Below are 22106 nucleotides of genomic sequence, written 5' to 3'. Positions count from 1 at the left end.
CCTGCTTGTTATTTTTTAACAGTTTGTATTTTTAGGCCATGAGCACTTCATGTATTAGACAATCTTATTTTGAAATTAGTTTTCCTTTATTAGGTTGATTTGAGACACACTCTGAGAAAAACTGAGAGCATTTTGTGTTAAATGCACCAAAGCCTTATTTTAGAAATATTCAAAACATTTAGAACGAGCAGTTCATAATTACCCTAGAAATTGCTTAATGATAACTATTACATTGGAAAGGGCGAAATCACTTTCTGCAAGTGAGGATATAGTAATTATCGTGAAGGGACTGCCTGACTCAGAGAATTGATACTGGTCTGTGAGGTCCTTCAGCTGAGTCTCTACTTTGTGCATAAGGTTTTCCAGAGTTAGTCTGTCTTGGTGGACTGTGGCGGAGTGGAATAGGGTCAGCCTACTCGTGCGGTCGGTCTAGCCTGAGGAACGTGCTCCAGGTAGCAGAAGGGTTCTCAGAGCATAAGCCTCCCCCCAAGACAGTGGTTTTCCCCGGGCACTGTCTCCCCCCTCCACACCCCCTCCATTGCTTATCACAGAGCCCAGTCCATGGTAGGTTCTCAGACTCTCCTGAACCTCACCCCTTCACTCTTGTGCCCTCAAGGAAGGCCGAGACTAGGAGCTGTGCCAATGGCAATAATTGAGTTAGGATATAAAGGAAGATAGAGGTACATTATTTTCTTGTAACCCTCAAATAATGATCACACTCAAATAATGATCACTTTTCTTTTTCCTGTCATAAAAGTTATTTATTGTTCTTTTAAAATTATGTTTTATTTTAATTAAAGCACTATATGCATTTAGTTAAAAAATGCTAAAGGCTTATCCTGGATGATAATATTCCCTTCTCACTTTATTTGTTAGCATAGTTAAGTCAGAATTTTCAGTTAAATTAATTTTTGATGTTTACATTATGCTTTTTGTTTTTTATACCTTGATGGATTTTGTGCTTTAGAAATAGTGTTCCCTGCAGAACCAGCACAGTTTTTCTAAAACAGCAGCCAACATTTATTGAGCATTTATTATGGGCTAGGCACTGTTTTAAGTGTATTCATATATTAATTCATGTGACTCTATGTGTGAGATTAGGTACTATAAATATTCCCATTTTACAAATGAAGAAACCAAGGCACAGAAAGCATGAGTAAGTTGCCCAAGGCCATATGGCTAGTCATTCAAGCTCTAGAGGCTAAGCTCTTAGCCACCGTGAATACTCACCTCTTGAAAAAAATCTCACCAAGTAAAGAAATAAAGATCCTAGGCAAGAATTTGAAGTCGTACCAGGATTTGGGGACTTGAATTTAGTTAGCATGGGGGACAGGATGTTCGGTGGGAGAAACCCAAGGGAAGTGAGTTTACACTAAAATGCAGAATAGTTTAGTCTTTTAATTGGTTTGTTTATTTATTTTTTTTGCGGTACACGGGCCTCTCACTGTTGTGGCCTCTCCCGTTGAGGAGCACAGGTTCCAGACGCGCAGGCCCAGCGGCCATGGCTCACGGGCCCAGCCGCTCCGCGGCATGTGGGATCTTCCCAGACCGGGGCACGCACCCGTGTCCCCTGCATCGGCAGGCGGACTCTTAACCACTGCGCCACCAGGGAAGCCCTGGTTTGTTTATTTTTATAAATACTTCTTTTACCTCTTGTTCCAAGTCCTTATATTTTCCTGAGCATATAATAATAATAAGTCTACTAGAGAATCTTCACGCAAAATTTGGATGATGAAGCAATCCAGTGAAGATGCCCAGATGTTGGATTGTTTTGGTATGAGGACATTAGCGCAGGGTTTTTGAAATCGGAACAGTCCTGGGAAAGATTCATTCTGGTACATATGTCATTGATCAGAAGAAGACTTGAGTGTGAAAGTATCAATAGATACGAATTTCACCGTTCTAGGAAAGAACTGTAAGATCCCTTCCTACGGGCTTCCCTGGTGGCGCAGTGGTTGGGAGTCCGCCTGCTGATGCAGGGGACGCGTGTTCGTGCCCCGGTCCGGGAAGATCCCACGTGCCGCGGAGCGGCTGGGCCCGTGAGCCATGGCCGCTGGGCCTGCGCGTCCGGAACCTGTGCTCCGCGACGGAAGAGGCCGCAGCGGTGAGACGCCCGCGTACCGCAAAAAAAAAAAAGATCCCTTCCTACCTCAAAGAGTAGCATTTCTAGAACTCTTGCCTGTCTTCCTCCTTCCTCATCTAATATGTACTTTTATGAGAATTGTTAACCTTTTAATAGTTATGGCATTATGAACTCACTCCGGCACTCATCTTCTAATTCACTCATTTTGAAGTCAGTTCCGTTGTTTATGAATGTAACCTTGTAGCAGATCTTCCATCTGCAAAACTTGGGAGGACAGGATAGGGGCCAGTGAGTTGTTGACAATGGAAGAATTGACAGGATCCTGAAAATGGGGATGATTCCATAACATCTGAAGCAAGTCCAACCAACTGATCACCTTCTAGTTCTAAAAACCTAATTTTATATATGTATATATGAGGCACTTTACGTCAAACGTGAGGCGCAGAGATTTGGTGGGCAACAGTGTGTCTTTAGCATGATAGAGCTGCCACAGAAAGTGTAGCCCTTTCTGATGGAACCTGAGGAATAAAATGCTAAAAATATCACCACAGCAGTGCTTTTACCCCAGATCTATTTTGACTGGCACAGCCTGCAACTGTTTACATAGGGAGAAAGGGGAGCAGGTTCGAAACCGGGTGTTAGCCTACAGCTCCTGATGTGCATTTTAAGAAGCCACCTGACAAGATCAACAGGAAGAAAAGAAAAATTGTGAACAGGTGTGAGGGAGCCAGAGGAAGACAGTCTGCTCGTGGCTCCTCTTAATTAAGTTGGCAGGTTGTTCTGTTGCCGGGCGGGGCTCTCTGGCTTGTAACAGTGGCTCTGCTACTTGCAGTTGCCTCCAGTGTGTGATCTGATGAAGGGGCTAAAGTCCCACACGGATTCCCCTGTGCCCTCACCAAAAGGAAAAATGGATTTCCGTAGTGGTTGTGTCACTGCCATAACCCGAAATGCTCCATTGGTCCACACAGAGTGCCGTTCCTGACGGCTGCATCGCCATGGAAATGTGTGACACGTTGGTTGGCGAGTTGTCTGTTCCCAGATGGGTATCTTCATCCCCAGCACCAGCCTTTGAGAGACTTGACAGACCATTTTTAAGTATTTGCTTTATACAAATTGTGGTTTATCTAAGGGTCTTGCTGGCTTTTTTGTTTCATACCACGATGGATTCTGTGCAGTGTGTTATGTAAGTAATAATGATAGGTCTGGCTTTGCAGTCGTGGCTGTTTGTTTTTCTTTTTTATCCAGTTATAGCGTGTTCCACAAAGACAGCATTGGCTAGCCAGGCGTGTTTGTTAATGACACGCTAAAACCTATCCTCTTTCTAAATTGGTGATATTATAAAAAGTCTGTATGTGGGATAACACTGCTTTGAAAGACATGTGGCCAGCAGCTTTTCTTCATTGAAGAAAAGTATTAGAAAAATATTAATAGTTTGTCTACTATTGATACTTTGAATTCAGCTGTGTTTCCTGTAGGGATAAAAAGAGAATGAAGATTGAATATCACTCAGCTGTTTAGAGAGTGTCTACTGTGGGCTGTGGCTTAGGGGTGGGAGAGGACAGCGGGCAAGGCAAGAGTGAGTCTCCTCTAGACGAAACCTTTTGCTGTGCCGCAGGCAAAGGACCGTCTTTTGGAAGGCTCTTTCAGAAGGTTCTGCTTAGGTCCTAACATGTTATGCTTTCCCCATCTCATCAGGTGAGGTTTTGTGTCCTCTAGACAAAATGATAGAGTCCACTGGAATTGTGTTTAAAACAAATAATGTATGTATGTGTGTTTATATTTAAATAATTAGAGACTCACTGTAAGTAATTAAGATCACAATTTAGATCAGTTAAATGTTAGTAATTATCCCAGTGAACCATCATTTATAAATATTAATGTTCCAAACTGAAGTTAGGGAGACCCATCTTTAGCTATTATTTTTTTCCTTTATTTTTTGTCTCTGTTTAATTGTATGGGAGGCATAATTAGGCAGTATCTTTTCTTTTTCAATTAACAAGTGCTTTCCCAACTTCTGAGTAAATAATCCTTAATTAAATGTGCCAAATTTATTAATTTTCTCTTATTTTTTTCTCTTCTGAGTACCAGATTGGAATGTGAAATTCTGTATTTTGTAATTGTGGATCAGAACCCATTGATTAACTTGTTAATACATTTAGGACGTGGTATTCCTAAAGGACTCATTACTGTAACCTCATACCAGTCTTTCTAATTTCTTTAGAAAGAAGCAGAATCAATAACTACCTTGAATTGTCAGATGGAAAAAACAATTGGCTCAGCTGTGAACATGGAGTCTTTATTCAGATATATGCAAATGTATTACTTTCATAAGGATGATAATTTTGAGAAACATTGGAACAGCATAATTACTTGAAGAAATATTAACTGTAGCAAACATCTTTGGGGGTAGCGTGTTAAGGGATGGTATGAGGAAGCCTGAAACTATATAGGAAATGGTATTATAAATAGTAAGGCAAGAAATTATATAAGCATGTCATTGTAACAAATTAACCACAGGCAATAAGAAAATATATTGCAACCTCCTAGTGATAGACATCTATTAGGTAGCCTTTTATAGACATTATTCCATGTCATATGCTCGGCAATCATCAGTTTGTTGGTTGATGAAATTTTCTAATTCCATAATGTCTGGGATTTTTCCTACACACTGGACTAAAGGTGACTCAAAGTCACACCTGTTTTGACCTTAGTGTGCCCAAGTCATTTCCTATTGACAGAAATCTGGTGAAAATGTCATCATTGGCATCACCAAACCTCTACCCTGGAGAGGAACTTTAATTGCAAGTTTTCCCAAGTTTGTTCTATGATGTGTTTTGATATTGGAGTTTGTTGTACTCTCTCTCTGGCTGTTGCAAAGTCCAGGTCCCGTCCATGGTCCACTATACTGTCCCGCCTTGAGTGATAGATATACCTACCAGTTAGAGCCATGTGATATTATGGCTCTTCATGTGTGTGACTTTACAGAGAGATTAAAGTCTGTATGAATCCTATGAAATCGTTGCAGACTGTTCCACATTTAATATGGGGATCACCAACAGGAAAATTTCAGTTTCCAATTGTTTATATCTATTTGTTGATCAGTTAAGCTCTTCAGTCTTACTTTGTTTTTCCAAAAGAAAGAAATTCAGGTGTGAACATACTGCATAACGTTGCTGCCACAGGCATTTTGAACGAATATTCTCAAGGAGAAAAATCTCCTTAAACCATTATGCGATATGCCCTAATGCGTATAAATTCCGAATAGGCTTTAGATATGGAATAACCTCCGTTTCTGCTGCCACCATCTGCTCTCTGTGAAAGGACCAGGCAGTGCCACTTTCATTAGCTGCCTTCGTGGTGCTGAGCTTTACCCAGTAGACAGAGGAGAGCGCCTCATAAAAAGAGGCTGGTGAAGCTTCTTCCAGATTGTTTCAAATGAACCACATAGAAAGGCCGCAGGGAAAAAGGGCTCTAACAAATTATGCTGTTGGACTTTTCTTACTGACACTTTTCTCCCATTGTGAAAAAAGTTATAAAATGTCTTTTCTTTTTTGGCACTCAGATGAGTATAGGATCAAACCGGTGGAAGAGGTCAAATACATGAAAAATGGGGCAGAAGAGGAGCAAAAAATAGCAGCCAGGAACCAAGAAAACTTGGTAAGCATTGAATTTCTCATGTAACAATGAATTTTGGTGACAGCATTATAATAAAATCCTCACTGCATGTTTAAACTGCAGCTTACACACTGGCATGAGATTTCTTGAAAATGCCGTTGCTATTTATAGCTTGCCTGGAAGCTGTACCAGTACTCCTGTATCCTGTTTGTTTCTGAACAAGCCCTTCTTTAGTCTTCATAGAGAATGTTTCAGGGGAAATGTAGCAAAATTATTAGCATTTCAGAATGGTTAAATTTAAAGGAAAAAGCATAAAGTAGGAATGAGTTTTATGGGGGTGGGGGCATTACCTTTTTACTTTTTCTCTGCATCCTTTAACTCGTGTCCAGATCACAGTGAATGGCTAAGTTTCATTATTCTCGTAGTGTTGTTAAGGAAGTTGCCTTTCAAAGGAAAATAAGGTACTTTGAAGGCAGGTCTTTATCAAATTTGTACTTCACATTCACGCTGTTAAGGTATTGTGGGTTTTGAGTTAACGTGAGAATTCTAATGATCTGAAACAGATAATTAGGAACCTCTTTCTCTAATACAAATCAATATACATGTTCCACCTTAATATTCCAACTCTTAAACAAACAGTAAGTTATCATATTAGCTGATTTCTTAAGAGATTACAGATTGTTAAGAATATGCATTTATTCAGTTATGTTGGAGCAGAATTGTTTTTCTCTTTTGCTTTGGGATTAATTGCTTGCTATTTTTTTCATGTTTGAGTGAATGTATTTTTAAGAAGTTTGCAATGTCATAAAATATTTTCACTTGACTTAAACTCCTTTTTCCGTTATGTGCTTTGTTTTTCTGATTTCCGCTACAGCAGAGGGAGTCAGCAGAATATTCACCAGCGCTCATGAGTATTTAAGGCTGTCATTTTTCCATGATACACTAATGAACATAACAGGCTCACTCTTTTTCCTCTGTTCTTTTCTGAGCATATGATCTACAACTTGAAAAACTCAAGTATCAACAACTGAGTATTTTAGATCATTTTAAAGGAGTGAAAAATACTCTGATAAAATTTTGCTTTATAAATGGGATTTGGATTTTAAGGTATCCCTTAAGTCACAGAGGTTCATCATACCTGTGGTATATTTTAACATCAATACTTAAATCCAGAAAAGGTAGCTATGACTCAATAGTGAAGTTAATATTATCAGACTTTTTACATGAATTGTTTTTTTTGCTTTGAATAGATAAATAGAAGATCTGAGTAGTTGAAACATCAGTAGTCAGTTTTCTACTGTATTTTATTGAACACAGTTTGTCCTTCCTTGATATAATTTCATCTTAAGTTATGAATCTCATCTTTAGTAATAGTATTTCCATTGGAGGCTAAAGAGACTTTGGTGACCAGTCCGCTGGTGGCTCTTTCTTAGATGTAACTACTAGTGTCCATCTCTACTTCACATGCTTGTATCTCTGAAATCCTAAGGAAGGCAAAGACTTTTATCTTACAGCTTGTGAGTTTTTCCTCAGTGTTGCTCTCATCGTATTTAGGGCCAGTACAGCTTTTTTCCTTCTCTCTCAGATTCACAGTCTATCAGTTCCTTGGTGCTAGTGTATTCTTTTTCAGCACTGTGGTCAGAATTGGTGCTACTGCTTTTCCATGCAGACTGAATGGAGATTCAAAAAGAGAGAAATTCTGGCCTATTTACTCATGGATTATCTATGTCAACCCTACACCCCTTTACTCTGCCAGTGAATCAGAGTCCAGGCCACCAAGAGGAGTTTTCAAGTATATGAAGACTTACAAGGAGAATGGGGACTAAATGGTTATTTTTGGTTCTGAGATTTCTAGACTGCGTTCCAAAATTAAATGATTTTCAGTTATTTGGAATTATGTTACCTTTGTCACCTCCATTTGGGGGGATGCATAATCAAGTACTGACCATGCATACCATTTGAGAAAACAGCCTCCTAAATTTGAAGCTTACATTGGAAGGTGGACGAGATAGACTTAACAATTCTTTATTTTTATGTCCATTAAAATAATCTGAGAGTCAAGATGTTCTTATGTTTCAAAGAATGATTTTAAGATGTGGCTTGAAGTACTTTTTAAAAGATTTTTTTTTTTTTACCCAAACTGTTGAAATTAAGAGGGTTGGCAAACATAACCAAGGCATATGGCATGATGGTGACAACCATGGGTTTTTGGAGGCAGAAACTGCCTGGATTCAGATCTCAGCTCTGCCACTTACTCATTGCAGGATCAAGTTACTTCACTTCTCTAAACCTCCTGCCCATCCATTGGGGAAAAAGACAGTGCTTCATGGTGCTCTTGGGAGGATTACATGAGGTGATTGTTGTAAAACTTTGAGTGCAGTGCCTGGTACGTGATAAGCACCTAATAAGAGTTAGGCATTATCACATAAAACGAAAGGAAAGGATAATGAACATTGGAGTCAGTGTTCCTTTTCTTTTTCTTTTACGGTAATTGGTGAGAGAGATTTAAGTGAATGTTTTAGGTTAATGCCAGTGTTACATCTGTTTTGAAAAATCTTGCTCTGGAACCATGAAATTACTTAAACAAGTATGTTTTGAGTACCTGTTATGCACAAGGCCCTTACCTGGGTTGAGAGACACTGTGTACTTAAAGTCACTGTCCTTAAGGAGCTTACAGTAAAGTTGAGGGAACTGTTCAGGTCAACCAGTAGCTTACTGGGTGCCTCTGTGTACAAGGCTCTGTCCCAAACTCTGCAGATAAACACAAAAATAAGGAAACCACTGACTCTTACCACAAGGCGCTTGTATTGCAGTAAACAAAGTATGTACCAAATGACTATAAATAAAGCAAGGTTAGATAAAACAAGATTGGTTCCAAGAAGACAACACAAAGAGCTGCCGATATCAAAGAAGGCAGATATCTTGTCTGTTGTGGCATCAGGACCTACTGGATGAAAGAGCTGGTGTTTACAATGGGCCTCAAAGGATGGAATGAGGGAGAGTGCCCCAGGCTGAAGTAACAGAGATGGAAAACCTAACACGTATTTAATAAAAAGCACATGGTCCTGTTTGATTGGGGAGCGGGAGGGGTCAGGAGAAGGCATCAGTAGGAGAGCAGCGGGAAATTAGAGGCAAAACGTAGATGGGGTCATACACAGAGCTTTGATGTCCAGCTGAGAGGTCCAAAATCAATTCAGTGGATTAATGGGAGCCTTTGAAGTTTTTAAGCTAGGGGTTGTCAGAATGAGATTACGATTCAGGAAAGTTTATGTGGAATCAGCAGGTGTACTATGGAGTCGTATGGGGAGCCTGGGTGGGAGGTCATTCATACATAATAGTTTTTGCAAGAGATGGTGAACCTGAACCAAGCTAGTGGCAGGGAGAATAGAAAAGGTTTAGGCAAGGTTGCCATAGAAGCAACAAGATTTGACAGCTTATTATAGGTATTAAAGGAAGACAGAGGACTCAGGAGATAATGGTAATAACAAGACTGTGACCCCTGGAAAGATGACCGGTAGTGGTGAGAATAAATAGTGACCTCAATGAAAAGGTAGAATCACTAAGAAGGCTTTGATGAAAATACAAAGTGTTCATTCATTCATTATTCATTACTCATTCTTGCCCACCCTTAAAAGATCAAATGTGGTCCACAAGAGAGGGAGTGAAGCGTCCATCACATGACAGTGTAGGAACTGCAGTAACAGAACACCTGTACTGTCAGGGCCTTAGGCTCTGTGCTTTGGGGGATGCAGAGGAGCATAATGTAAAGCTCATCACCCTAGTGGGCTCACTTTCTGGTAGCAGATAGAAGGCATGTGACCTAAATGACCCCAGCTCAAGGTACATTGCGAACGCAGAGGTTGGTTTTGAGCAAGCAAAGCTTTAGGAACTTGCGGACTATCCATGCGAAGGAGTCTAGCAAAGTCCACATCTATGAGTGTGTGGCGCTTGTTACCTGGGACGTGCTAGGTGTTCGGTATATTTTTGTTTGCTTGAATGTGGATGGAGGAATGTATGAATAAGAGAAGTTGGACCTCGAGGTCCAACTATTATTTTGTACCTGGTAGTTGCTCAATAGTATTTAGATGTCCAGTCACTTGGGACATCTAAATTCTATTGACCACAGTTTCTGTGGGTGGTTGTGCTGGTTTTCTGTGGCTGTTGATGAGTCATTTATATGTCAACCATTTATGTACTCGGTACAAACATGTGCATTCATCCAATTTTTACCACTGTTGGACATCCATGTATTTCACTTTACTTCTCTCAGACTTTAATTCCTTCTTCAGGAAAGTAGTATAAAGTAGTAGCATTGGCTTTGGAGATTATATATAAATATATATCAATATGGATCCTGGGTTATTTCTAGCTTTATAATTTTCGTCAAATATCTGAAACTTCTGAACTTCAAGTTCCTCATCTGGAATCTGGTAATTATAAAATTATTGAAGTATTAGAAGAAAACATAGGAGAATATGTTTAGAATCTTAGCAAAGCAGGGGAGGCTTTCTTAAGACATAGAAAGCAAAAGCTATGAAGAAAGAAAAATAGTGGGACTTCCCTGGTGGCGCAGTGGTTAAGAATCCACCTGCCAATGCAGGGGACATGGGTTCGAGCCCTGGTCCAGGAAGATCCCACATGCCGCAGAGCAGCTAAGCCCATGCACCAGAACTTCTGAGCCTGCGCTCTAGAGCCCACGAGCCACAACTCCTGAGCCCATGTGCCACTACTACTGAAGCCCACGCCCTAGAGCCCGTGCTCCACAACAAGAGAACCCACTGCAATGAGAAACCCACACATCACAACGAAGAGTAGTCTCCACTCACTGCAACTAGAGAAAGCCCACACTCAGCAACGAAGACCCAATGCAGCCAAAAATAAATAAATAAATATATTTAAAAAAGAAAGAAAAATAGTTTATTTCGTTAGATCGAAATTAAGTACTTCTGCAAGACAGAATAACTACAGAAAAGTAGTTAATAGATAGGCAACATCCTGGGAGAAAATATTTATGACATAAAAGACAAAGGATTAGTACTGGGATTTCTAAAGAACGCTTGTAAATAATTAAGAAAAGGCTAATCCACTAGAAAAATAGGTAAATGAAATGAACAGATGGTTCACAGTAGAGGATATTGGGTAATAAGCATATGAAAAGATGTTCCACATCACTAGTACAGTGGCTACTCTCTTACCCAACCTGCTGCGTTAGAAGACTCTCCCAAACCCCTCTGAAAGATGCTGACTTCAGTCTAGGGTGGGCTCACAGAATGGCTGGTGGGCTACTCTCTAGAATACCTCTGTGCTTTTGCTCTCTCAGTTAAATGTGTGTTTTCCAAGCGCCAGTGCGATGGTTTCCAAACCTGCTTATACTGGATGAATGTCATTGTAATTATGTAATTTAGTTAGGTAATATATAAACCAATGAAACACAAGTGTGGAAAGAGAGCTGTTTTTGTGAAAATTAAATTAAATGCTTTGGAAAATCTTGATGAAGCCAATTACTAAAGACTTACGGTTAAATTAAATTAACTTCTGCACTCAGATTATTTCACAAGGCTTTTACATTCTCACTTCACTTAAGAAACCAAACCAGGGAATCTTAGATGTACATTATAAGGGTGTGGTTAATGCAGAAAGTATATGTAGAGCCCCAGTCAGTGATCTCTTACTTGAGAAGCCTTGTTCCTGTGTCAAACGATGGGAGGGGGAATGCACATCTATGTATTTTAAAATAAATAATACGCTTAATGTATATATACATTTTTTATGTTGCCCTACTTTAACTCACTTTACCATTTAATTACCAGTCCAGATGGTGTTGCCTAACACAACGTTTATTGTAATCAGGGAAATGCATATTAAAACATGATTCCTTAGCTTGGCAAAAATTTGAAGATTGATAATATCAGATTTTGGCATGGTAATGGGAAAATATGTATTTACATACTAGTGGTACATATCTTAGAGGACAATTTAGCAGTATCTATTAAAATTTAAACATGCACTCAGCATCACCCAGCATTTCCATATCTTGATATCCACCCAAGCAGCTGCCCTTGTGAATGAGAAAGCTTGCGCAAGACTTTCACTACAGCATTGTTTCTATAAGTGAAAAATCAAAAATAACCTTCATGCTTGTCACTAGGAGAATGCTACAGCTGTAGTACACTAGACAGCAATTAAAAAGAATGAGTTAGAATTTATGAACTGTCAGGGAGAAATGCAAATTGTAGATTGGATATGTATAGTATGATACCATTTAAGGTTTTTTAATGAAACAAAACAGCAACACCCTACATGTGCTATGAGTACTCATAAATGTACAGGGATCCATAGAAAAGCCTGGATGGATGTGTCCCTAACTACTAAGAGTGGGCACCTGGGGCTTCCCTGGTGGCGCAGTGGTTGGGAGTCCGCCTGCCGATGCAGGGGACGTGGGTTCGTGCCCGGGTCCGGGAGGATCCGGCATGCCGCAGAGCGGCTGGTCGCGTGGGCCGTGGCCGCTGGGCCTGCGCGTCTGGGGCCTGTGCTCCGCGGCGGGAGAGGCCCGCGTACCGCAAAAAAAAAAAAAAAAAGAGTGGACACCTGAGTTAATGGGGGACATAAGTGTGCCATGCCTCAGTTTCCTCCTCTGCAAAATGGGGATAATAATTGAACCCGCTGCAGCAGGAATTTGTGAAAATTAAAAAGATATTCCTGTAAACTCTTAGCACGGTTTCTGGCATAGAAAATGCAGATAGATGTTGGCTGTTGTCAACAGTGGAGTTAGATTGGGTGTGGTGGTTAGGGGATTTTTATCCTTATAAAAATATTTTAAAATTTTAATTTTTTTAAGGAAAATATGAGTATATTATTTGTGTGATTTAAAATTTATTTTTAAAGGGGATGATAATAACAAAACTCCAGTAACTACTTGCATACCTGGGGATCTGTAATGTAAGTAGGATTGTCATTTTCTCATTATCTTAAATACCCTCAGGTTTTCACCATTCTCTGATATCTGATTAACAGCAGGCAAGCTCAAGGAGCTCAAGGAAGCTCAAGGATCATCCAGCTTCATTTTATGTAGGTTAATAGTTCTGCATATAAGTAATTTAAGGGTAAATTACTCCAGTCTTGGCACTATTCAGTCCCCTTCCCTCTCCAAAGACAAATAAAAGACATAGTTTTGAAGTGCTCCCTCTCACTACATGCTAAGACATTGTCATTTTTTCCTTGATTAACATTTGTCATTCTTAAGCTGTCCTCCCTTAGGAGTTAATGAATCATTTGATGCTGGTTTTTTGTTTTGGGGGGTTTTGGGGTTTGAGTTTGGGGTTTTGTATGTATTTCCTAGATTTACACGTATTATAATAGTTTTTGACTCACTATTTCCAGATATCTTTGTATAAATGAGAAGGCACTTTTCTGTCAAATGAGACGTATCATGGTTGGGTGAGCTTTTGATTTTAATATTATCCAGAGAGTTGAAGACTGAGTTAAAACATGCTTGTCTAACTCACCAATTCCTGAGGACAATCAAGTGACAAGATAAGAAATAGAGCATTCTAATGGGCTTTAGTGGAAAAGGAGAATGAATCAAGCTCTAGGTACACCCTCTTCCCGCCTGTTGAGTTTGTGAGAGCTCCTATACCTATCTCCGGTACATTACATTTCCAGTAAATGTCAGGACATCCAGTTGCAGAAATGAAGACTTAGAGATTAGGAGACATCTTTGATAAGAGGAAAATTTCCAGCAACCTACCAGAGCTCTCTTTGGAGCAGTGGCATTCAGCTGGTGAAAACTGGGAAGTGGCTCTGACCCACGGAATGTGCTGTGGTTGAAGCAGTCCCCTGGAGGGGGCTAATGTTCTCCAAAGCATTGGAGTGATTGACAGCCTGAAACAAACCAGAGAACAGTCTGCAATTTCACTCATTACCTGTAGGTCAGTAGGAAAGCTAAGTGCTCAAGACTACAGTCACCATATCACTCTTTCTAGAATATGCCGGTGAGGAACAAGTCATGTGAATGAACATTGTAAACTTTGACTCAACAATGTTTATTATGCTAAGATATATAATTCCCGTCCAGGTGTTCTCTAATGAGGAACCCTCTTAAGGGTCAATTTAAACTCTTCTTTTTAACAGATACGACCATGTTTACTTATCCTATGACTCTGCAGAGCAACTAATATAATAGCAAACTGACTTTTTGGTTTAAAGGTTGTTCTTGGTGATCTTAGGAGTGACTGTTTATCTTTGAGCGCTCGTCTCACATGGAAGGTCAAGTAATTATTTTTGGAAACCAGATAATGCAAAAGACCATGACTTTGAATCGTCCCAGTTTCCCAAGTCATTTATACATTCCTAGCACTCTTGAGAATAAGGTAAAATAAACTGACAAGGGTAAAGCTGATATTACAGACAAAGGATCAAGCTCTACAAAGCACCTCCTTTCCCCTCCCCTCCCTCCTTCAAGGTGCAGGTCGGATTTGAGCTCAGGCTGGGGCTGGAATGAATTGTGGAGGTGGGAAGAAGTGGGATTTGGACTTGAAGGAGTTACTTCCTGGTTTGCAGACATTCTGGTTTGGTTTGGGTTGAGGGTTCCCAAACCAAAGTGAAGATAGGGGGTGAAGATGCTCCTGAGAGCATCTGTTTTAGACAAGAGAAACCTCTTCCTAGAGCAGCTTCATAAACATCACTTTAGCCCAAGACTCATCCCCAAGATTCCCTGCTTTTCACTCAGTGGTCTCATTCTCATTTCCTGTTCTCGCATGCATAGGACATGGGCACCAGCCTCGGGTTCTTCCAGATAATTAGAGAAACAGCATCAGGATCTCAGACACGAGCTACCTGACCAGAACCGTTTAGTTTCTGGGGAGAAAAACAGCACATGTGAGCTTTAGTTCTGGCAGCATCATTCTCTTTTGTTGCAGCATAGATGGAACAGGAGGGAAGAATTCTGTCTCTTCACTGATCTTGGAAAACATTCTTCATCCAACTAGTATTTTTGTGTTACTTGAGCCAGGCACATTCAAGGTCTTACAGTTTCTCCTGGCACTGTGGTAGTTTATTTTAGAGTAGAACAGGAGTAGAGTTTAATTCACTAAGAAGGAGGGATTTGTTGAATCAACCCTCTAAATTTTAAGTGTTGAACAGAAGCAGAGTTCCTAATTCAGGAACAGAATGTTATGAGAATAAAAGAATACCCACAAAGTGCTTTGTAAACATAAAGTCCAACACAAATTATAGTGGTTATTGTTGTCACTAGTTAAAAGGACACTTAGATTCGTTTCTGAGATTAGTTGCTATTTCATGGTGGAAACAAAGTTAAGGAACAGCATTCTTCTGGTTCTAAGTAAGAGTTAATACCTAGTCCCCTCGAAGAAAGACTTATATCATCATAGCACACTTCATTCTCTCACGGAGAAAGGGCAATATTAAAGTGTACACAGGTTCCCCCCGCTATCCGAAAGTAGTGTTCCTAGGAAAGTTCCTGTAACCTGGAATGGTGCAAAGTGAAGAAGCAATTACCTTCGGACACATCTTGCTAACGGATGCACAAAATAAATTGAGGTAAAGCACAGACACAGTTCACAGGTACAGCAGCTTCATGCTGAGATGCTGAGTGTAGTTTCTGGGGAAGGAGCGTGGTAGTGCCACTCTCACTGCTGGGGGAATGCACTGCCTTTATAATGGCTCCTGCAAAACAAACGCTGAATGCTATTTTCGCTTTTTGCCTTCTTTCCTAAAAGCAAAAATCCTCTTTACATTTCTTTCGGTTAGCGAAAACAGGTACTAATTCTTTTGTAAAAGCAAAGTGGTGTAAAGCGAACTTTGAAAAAGCAGGGGATACCTGTACCCAACAGATACAGAAATCAATGAATCGAAGGTGGTTTTTGGAGCAACTACTATAATCATCCCAAAAGCTAGGCATAGCAGAACATGACTGAAACCCTATTTCAAATAGCTTTTTCTCTTTTCCATACTAATACACTGACACGACCTTATGCAGGTGAAGACGGTGTTAGGGTCCTGGTACAGCATCTCTCTTTTTTCCCATAACTATTTTTTAAGTTGACGTATAGTTAATTTGCAATGTTGTGTTAGTTTCAGGTATACAGCAAAGTAATTGAGTTATACATGCATGTATATATATTTTTTCAGATTCTTTTCCATTATAAGTTATTATAAGATATTGAATATAGTTCCCTGTGCTATACAGTAGGTCTTTGTTGTTTATTTTATAAATAGTACTTTGTATATGTTAATCCCAAACTCCTGATTTGTCTCTCTCCTCCCCTTTCCCCTTTGGTAACCATAAGTTTGTCTTCCGTGTCTGTAAATCTATTTCTGTTTTATAAAATAAGTTCATTTGTGGAATTTAGATTCCACATATAAGTGATATCATATGATATTTGTTTTTTTCTGACTACTTCACTTAATATGGTAATCTCTAGGTCCATCCACGTTGCTGCAAATGGCATTGTTTCATTCTTTTCTATAGCTGAGTAATATTCCATTGTGTGTGGCGGGGGTATACACACCACATCTTCTTTCTATCCATTCATCTGTTGAGGGACATTTAGGTTGCTTCCATGTCTTGGCTATTGTAAACTGTGCTGCTATGAGCATTGGGGTACATGTATCTTTTTGAATTATAGTTTTCTCCGGATGCATGCCCAGGAGTGGATTGCAGGATCATGTGATAACTCTATTTTTAGTTTTTTTTTTACAGTATATCTCTTGAATAAATTCCTATTTCAGTGTACTCAGTTCTCACTGTCAGCTAAGTATTGTCTGGGTGCTGATGGAAAAAAAGGATTAACGAGGCACCAGTGTAACTCAGGAAACTCAAGGGGCGACAGATACGTACACAGGAAGTCTCCAGTAGAGGGTCTAATGCAGTCTTTTGGGAGAATGGGAATGGAATGGTGGACCCTGATTGGGAGATCTGAGGAGATTCACAGAGAGCTAGCACTGCAGCAGGGCCTTGAACGAAAGCAGTTTGCATTGGCAAATGAGGAGGGGAAAGGGATTTCAAGCAGAAGGGATAGTGGGAGCCAAGCACAGAGACGTGACATGAATAGTGAGTGGATGGGGAGGCTGATGGAGCACATCGTGAAGTGTTCATTGGGTAGTTAGTGTGTTTTAGCTGTTTTTTCCCAAACGAGCACATTAATTTCTGGTATACAGATAGCCACATTCTTTAGCCAGTTTGCCGCTACAGAATAAATAGAACAGATCTCTGCTCATCTAATTTAAAGGTTGAGGGTGTTGATAATGACTTCCCTTTTCCCAGCATTGTTGCAAAATGTGATTGCTTTTAAATATGCCTTCCTTGGATGCAAAGTGTTTTCTAAAATTTGCTGAACATAGTAACTCTTGATCTCCTCTGCCCTGTAAAGCATAGCTTCTTATTTATCCTCCAGAACCTTCCCTGTTTAACTTTGGGAAGTACACCAAACACAAACCTTATATTTAAAATTATACCTTATATTTAAATATTAAGGTATAAGGTATACCTTATATTTAAAATTTTGGCCTCTTCTCCAAGAGCCATACCATGGTATTTAAATAGACAATGGAAAGAAGCCCTCTTCAAACCTTGATTCTGTTTGATCCACATGGTCATTTTAGATATTGGATTTATTTGTCTCGCTGTTTCAGCCTGGGTATTTTTTACCCAAGTGGCCCAGATACAACAGTGGAGTGGGGGAAATGAGTGACAAGTGAGAGGGCCACCTAAGGCTCACCACCGATTAGAGTATCTAGAACAATAACACAGTCATGTGCCTTTTCTGCAGGTTGTTCGTATTTCTCTCTTATCTCCCCTGTGATGCTAAAAATAAAACCAAAGCATATAAGTTTCACTCATCGATTCGCAAACTCAGTGAGGTAGCTTCACCCAAAATTAATAATTTATGCCCTGGAGGTGAGAATATCAAAAACTGTGGTAATGTTTCCAAGAGTCTGGGCTTTGAGTAGTGTCTCTTCTTATAGACTTTATTTGTGAGTAATTAATATTTAGTATTAACAGAGGTATAGTACTCAACAGCCTCATGATTTGTTTCTAAAAGGTTCTTGGTAATTTTGACAATGGATTCTATACCTGTCATTCCGAAAAGATAGAAATAAATAACCAGGCATAAAAAATTCATACATCTTCTTTGAAAGGGGGGGATGTATTGTTTAGCTTGTCAACATTATAATAGATACATGAAGATGCCATTGTAACTGCCTACTTCACATTCACAATAGATCTAATTTATTTACTCTATGATAATAGGTGCCAAAGTTCCTCCTTCTTTGAAAATTAAAACAACTGGTAATGACAGATATATTGTCTAAAACTTAATGAGCTGGTTTCATTTTTTTGTTCATGTCAGAGTGTGACGTTATACTGCAGATTTTCATTTACTGACAAAACATCTGCTCATAAGTAGATTATTTGAGGGCTTGCTTGACTGGAGGCAAACCTTTTTTTTTTTTTTTTAATACGTTATGGATTTGTACAGTTGAGGGCACTTAGACCAGAAACAAGACAGGAATCTAGTGACTAGAACTGGAAGATGAGGTTTAAAGGTTGGTCTCAGAAACAAGGCAGAAGAAAGACAAGTATCACATGATACCACTTATATGTGGAATCTAAAAACATGATACAAATGAAAACAGAAAAAGACTCACAGACATAGAAAACAAAATTATGGTTACCAAGGGGGAAAAGGGGAGGAGGAATAAATTAGGATTTGGGATTAAAATATACACACTACTATATATAAAATAGATAAACAATTCAAGGACCTGCTGTATAGCACAGGGAACTATTAATATATTTGGTATCTTATAATAACCTATAATAGAAAAGAATCTAAAAAAGAATGTGTGTGTGTATATACACACACACACACACACACACACACACACACACACACATCACTGAATCACTTAGCTGTATACCTGAAACTAAGAGGTTTTATAAATTTAAAAATAAATAAAAATAGAAACAGAACAGAATGTTTCTTATTAGAAGTGGAGTCCAGGCACACTGACAGGAATCTGGGTCTCCCAAATGCTGACCAGGGTTCCATTACTTCTCCTGAGTCTGAGATAACACAGAGCCTAAAACGAATGTCAGGAAACACCAGCTGTAGACAAAGAACAGAGAATCTCTTTACAGTGAAATGCTTCACAGGCCGTGCGATGCCTTAACAGTCACAGTGCGTAAGCTCGTATCAGAGAATCCCTGCTGGCCAGGAGCTGGTGGTCTAGTGAAACAAGATAAACAACACAGAGCCATTGGATTTGGTTTACTCCTGTTACTCTCTTACTTAATTGTACTTTTTAAATTAATTTTCCCCTGATTATAAATGTACTGCTTGCTTGAATTACTTAAAAACATCCTGGGAAAATATAAAAGTGAGTAAAAAATAAATAAAATTGGTCATAAATCCCATCACAGCTGTTTATGTTTTATGCCTAAATACATAGAAATATAATCTTTTTCTGAACAGAAGTGGACCTGAATTTCTTACAGAGCTATGTATGGTATTTCTTACCATATATCCAACAGCCATACTTCTAGGATACTGAAAAACTGTGATCCCACAAACATCTTCATGTGAGTGTTGATAGTGGCTTTATTCACAGTCACCAAAAAACTGGAAGCATGTAAGATGTCCTTCACTGGTGAATGAACAAACTATATACAGTGGGGTATTATTTAGTGATAAAAAGAAATGAGCTACTAAGCCATGAAAAAACATAGATGAGTCTTAAGTGTACATTGCTCACTGAAAGAGTATAGTCAAAAAGGTACAATACATACGATATGATTCTATTTATGTGACATCTGAAAAAGGTAAAACCATCCAGATGGTAAACAGATAAGTGGTTTCCAAAGGTTTGTGGGAAAAGGAGGGCTGAATAGGAGAAACACAGGGAATTTTTAGGGGAGTGAAACTATTCTGTATGAGACTGTAATGGTAGATACATGACACCATGCATTTGTTAAAATGCACTATGCATTTGTTAGAATGCATAGAACTTTACAACAAAGAGAGTGAATTTTAATGTTTGTAAATTAAAAAAAAAAATTTTAAGAGGTCAGGGGATCCCAAGATGGAATGTAGACTGACGAAAGAATCTAACAGTATTACAAGTATATGAAATAACCTCACTGAAGAGGGTGACCTAAGTAACTTTGGAAATGATGGATGGAGACTGTAAAAGTAAAAGAAACTTTACATAAGCACTGAACTCTTTTTTGCAGTGGAGCTAAGAGTTAACAATTCTGAAAACACTGTAATTAATGAATTTGTGGATGCTGGATGGTGGAGGCAGGTTTCTCACTGTTGGAGTGAGAGGTTAGACACACACGAGAGGTGGCTAGAAGCATCCGGTGGCAGTGGTATAGAGTTGGTGATATCAGTGTGAATTAATGTTTAGCCAAATATAGATATAGATGGATTCATGTAGAAATATTGATAGATATGTGTAAACACATAGACACATGTATGGGCATGCATATATTTATATACATGTATGTACATACGTGTGTTGATACCTGTATTTGTAGTATATGTATGCACAGGTGTAGATATGCATGTACACACACACACCACTTTCTTGCTCTCTTAGCTGAGAGGACCTAGAGTCAATGACACTCCAGTAGCAACAAACATACCCAGCACCCGGATCTTGTTTCTAGTACCATTCTCCAAAAAAACGAACCAAGACTTTTTGGACAAATGGCTGATTATAGGGCTGGGGAATATGTAAGATGATCCTAGAGTATTTTGTGGTGCCCAAATTAGGAAGTGCTAACAATATATACACATAATGATGGGGTATGTCACAGGACACAGGAGCCAACTGAAAGAGCTCCGAGCGGTCAAAGCTGAAAGAATTGAAGCAACAAAATTAATCATACAGTATTAGATTGTGCTATAAATATGGAATAGCGCACAACGCATTTACTTTATACAAATTATAAAAATAAATACCCATGGGTCCATACTGATACACATAAATGATTGAATAAATAGAGAAGAATTGATAATTCTCCTATGCAGAATAATTCCAAATCATTTATGTATTACTCTACCCTCAAGGAGGCGGAGCGTAACTTCCCACTTCTTAAGTATGGGCTGTGCGCAGTGACTTCCTTAGAGAGAGAACATTGTGAATATGGGGCAAGAAAGGTAACGTTAGAATGGAGAAAACTGACAAACACTACCCCAGCCAGGTGATCAAAATTAACAGTGACAGTGTTAAGTTTATGTTGATAGCATGTACCCTTGTTATGATGTGATGAGAATGACCTCTGTGGTCTTCCTCCCCAACACCCATGACCTCAGTATAATCATGAGAAAAAAATTAGACAAATCCCAATTGAGGGACAGTCTACAAAATACCTGGCCAGTACTCCTCAAAACTTTCAGGGTCATCAAAACCAAAAAATAATCTGAGAAACTGTCACAGTCGAGAGGAGCCTAAGGAGACATGACAACTAAATGTAATGTAGTGTCCTGGATGTACTCCTGTAACAGGAAAAGGGCACTAAGTAAAAACTATGGCAATCTGAATATCGTTTCAATGTTTGGTTCATTAATTGTGACAAATGAACCATCCTAATCTAAGATTTTACCAGTAGAGGAAACTGGATGTAAAGGTATATGGGAACTCTTTACTATTCTCACAACTTCTCTGTAAATGTTCAACCATTCTAACTTATAAAATTTAAGTATAAAATAATGGACCTGTCCTATACACACTATGGATATACTGTTTGAATATGCCATAATTTAACTAATACTTTATAAAACAATTTAAAAATTTTTTTTTTATATAGCAGGTTTTTATTAGTTATCTGTTTTATTTATATTAGTGTATAGATGTCAATCCCAGTCTCCGAATTCATCACACCACCATCACCCCTCCCCCCACTTTCCCCCGCTGGTGTCCATATGTTTGTTCTCTGCATATATGTCTCTATTTCTGCCTTGCAAACCGGTTCATCTGTACTATTTTTCTAGATTCCAAATATATGCGTTAATATACGATATTTGTTTTTCTCTTTCTGACTTACTTCACTCTGTATGACAGTCTCTAGATCCCTCCATGTCTCTACAAATGACCCAGTTTTGTTCCTTTTTATGACTGAGTAATATTTCATGTATACATGTACCACATCTTCTTTATCCATTTGTCTGTCGATGGGCATTTAGGTCGCTTCCATGACCTAACTGTTGTAAATAGTGCTGCAGTGAACATGGGGGTGCATGTGTCTTTTTGAATTATGGTTTTCTCTGAGTATATGCCCAGTAGTGGGATTGCTGCATCATAGAGTAACTCTATTTTTAGTTTTTTAAGGAACCTCCTTACTGTTCTCCATAGTGGCTGTATCAATTTACATTCCCACCAA

The 22106-nt window shown here is 39.0% G+C and overlaps 1 protein-coding gene across 10 annotated transcripts in view; it reads left to right on the top strand.

Moving 5' to 3' along the window:
- Positions 1-22106, top strand: part of CUNH1orf21 (chromosome unknown C1orf21 homolog) — a 255177-nt gene that overhangs the window by 107265 nt on the left and 125806 nt on the right. For all 10 annotated transcript variants that reach the window (XR_003427983.1, XM_027083040.1, XM_027083035.1 and 7 more), the window contains exon 3: positions 5646-5740. Coding sequence is in view for 9 of the 10 variants with exons in the window: in XM_027083040.1 (XP_026938841.1) it covers positions 5646-5740 (95 nt within the window). In the remaining variant the exon portion in view is untranslated. The remainder of the gene's footprint in view (positions 1-5645; positions 5741-22106) is intronic.

Source organism: Aethalodelphis obliquidens, unplaced genomic scaffold (genome assembly GCF_003676395.1).
Source record: "Aethalodelphis obliquidens isolate GAN/ISIS:26980383/991018 unplaced genomic scaffold, ASM367639v1 scaffold48, whole genome shotgun sequence".
In the NCBI taxonomy this organism is placed as follows: Eukaryota; Metazoa; Chordata; class Mammalia; order Artiodactyla; family Delphinidae; genus Aethalodelphis; species Aethalodelphis obliquidens.
Note: the sequence above shows the minus strand (reverse complement) of the source record. Positions and strands in the feature narration are given on the sequence as shown.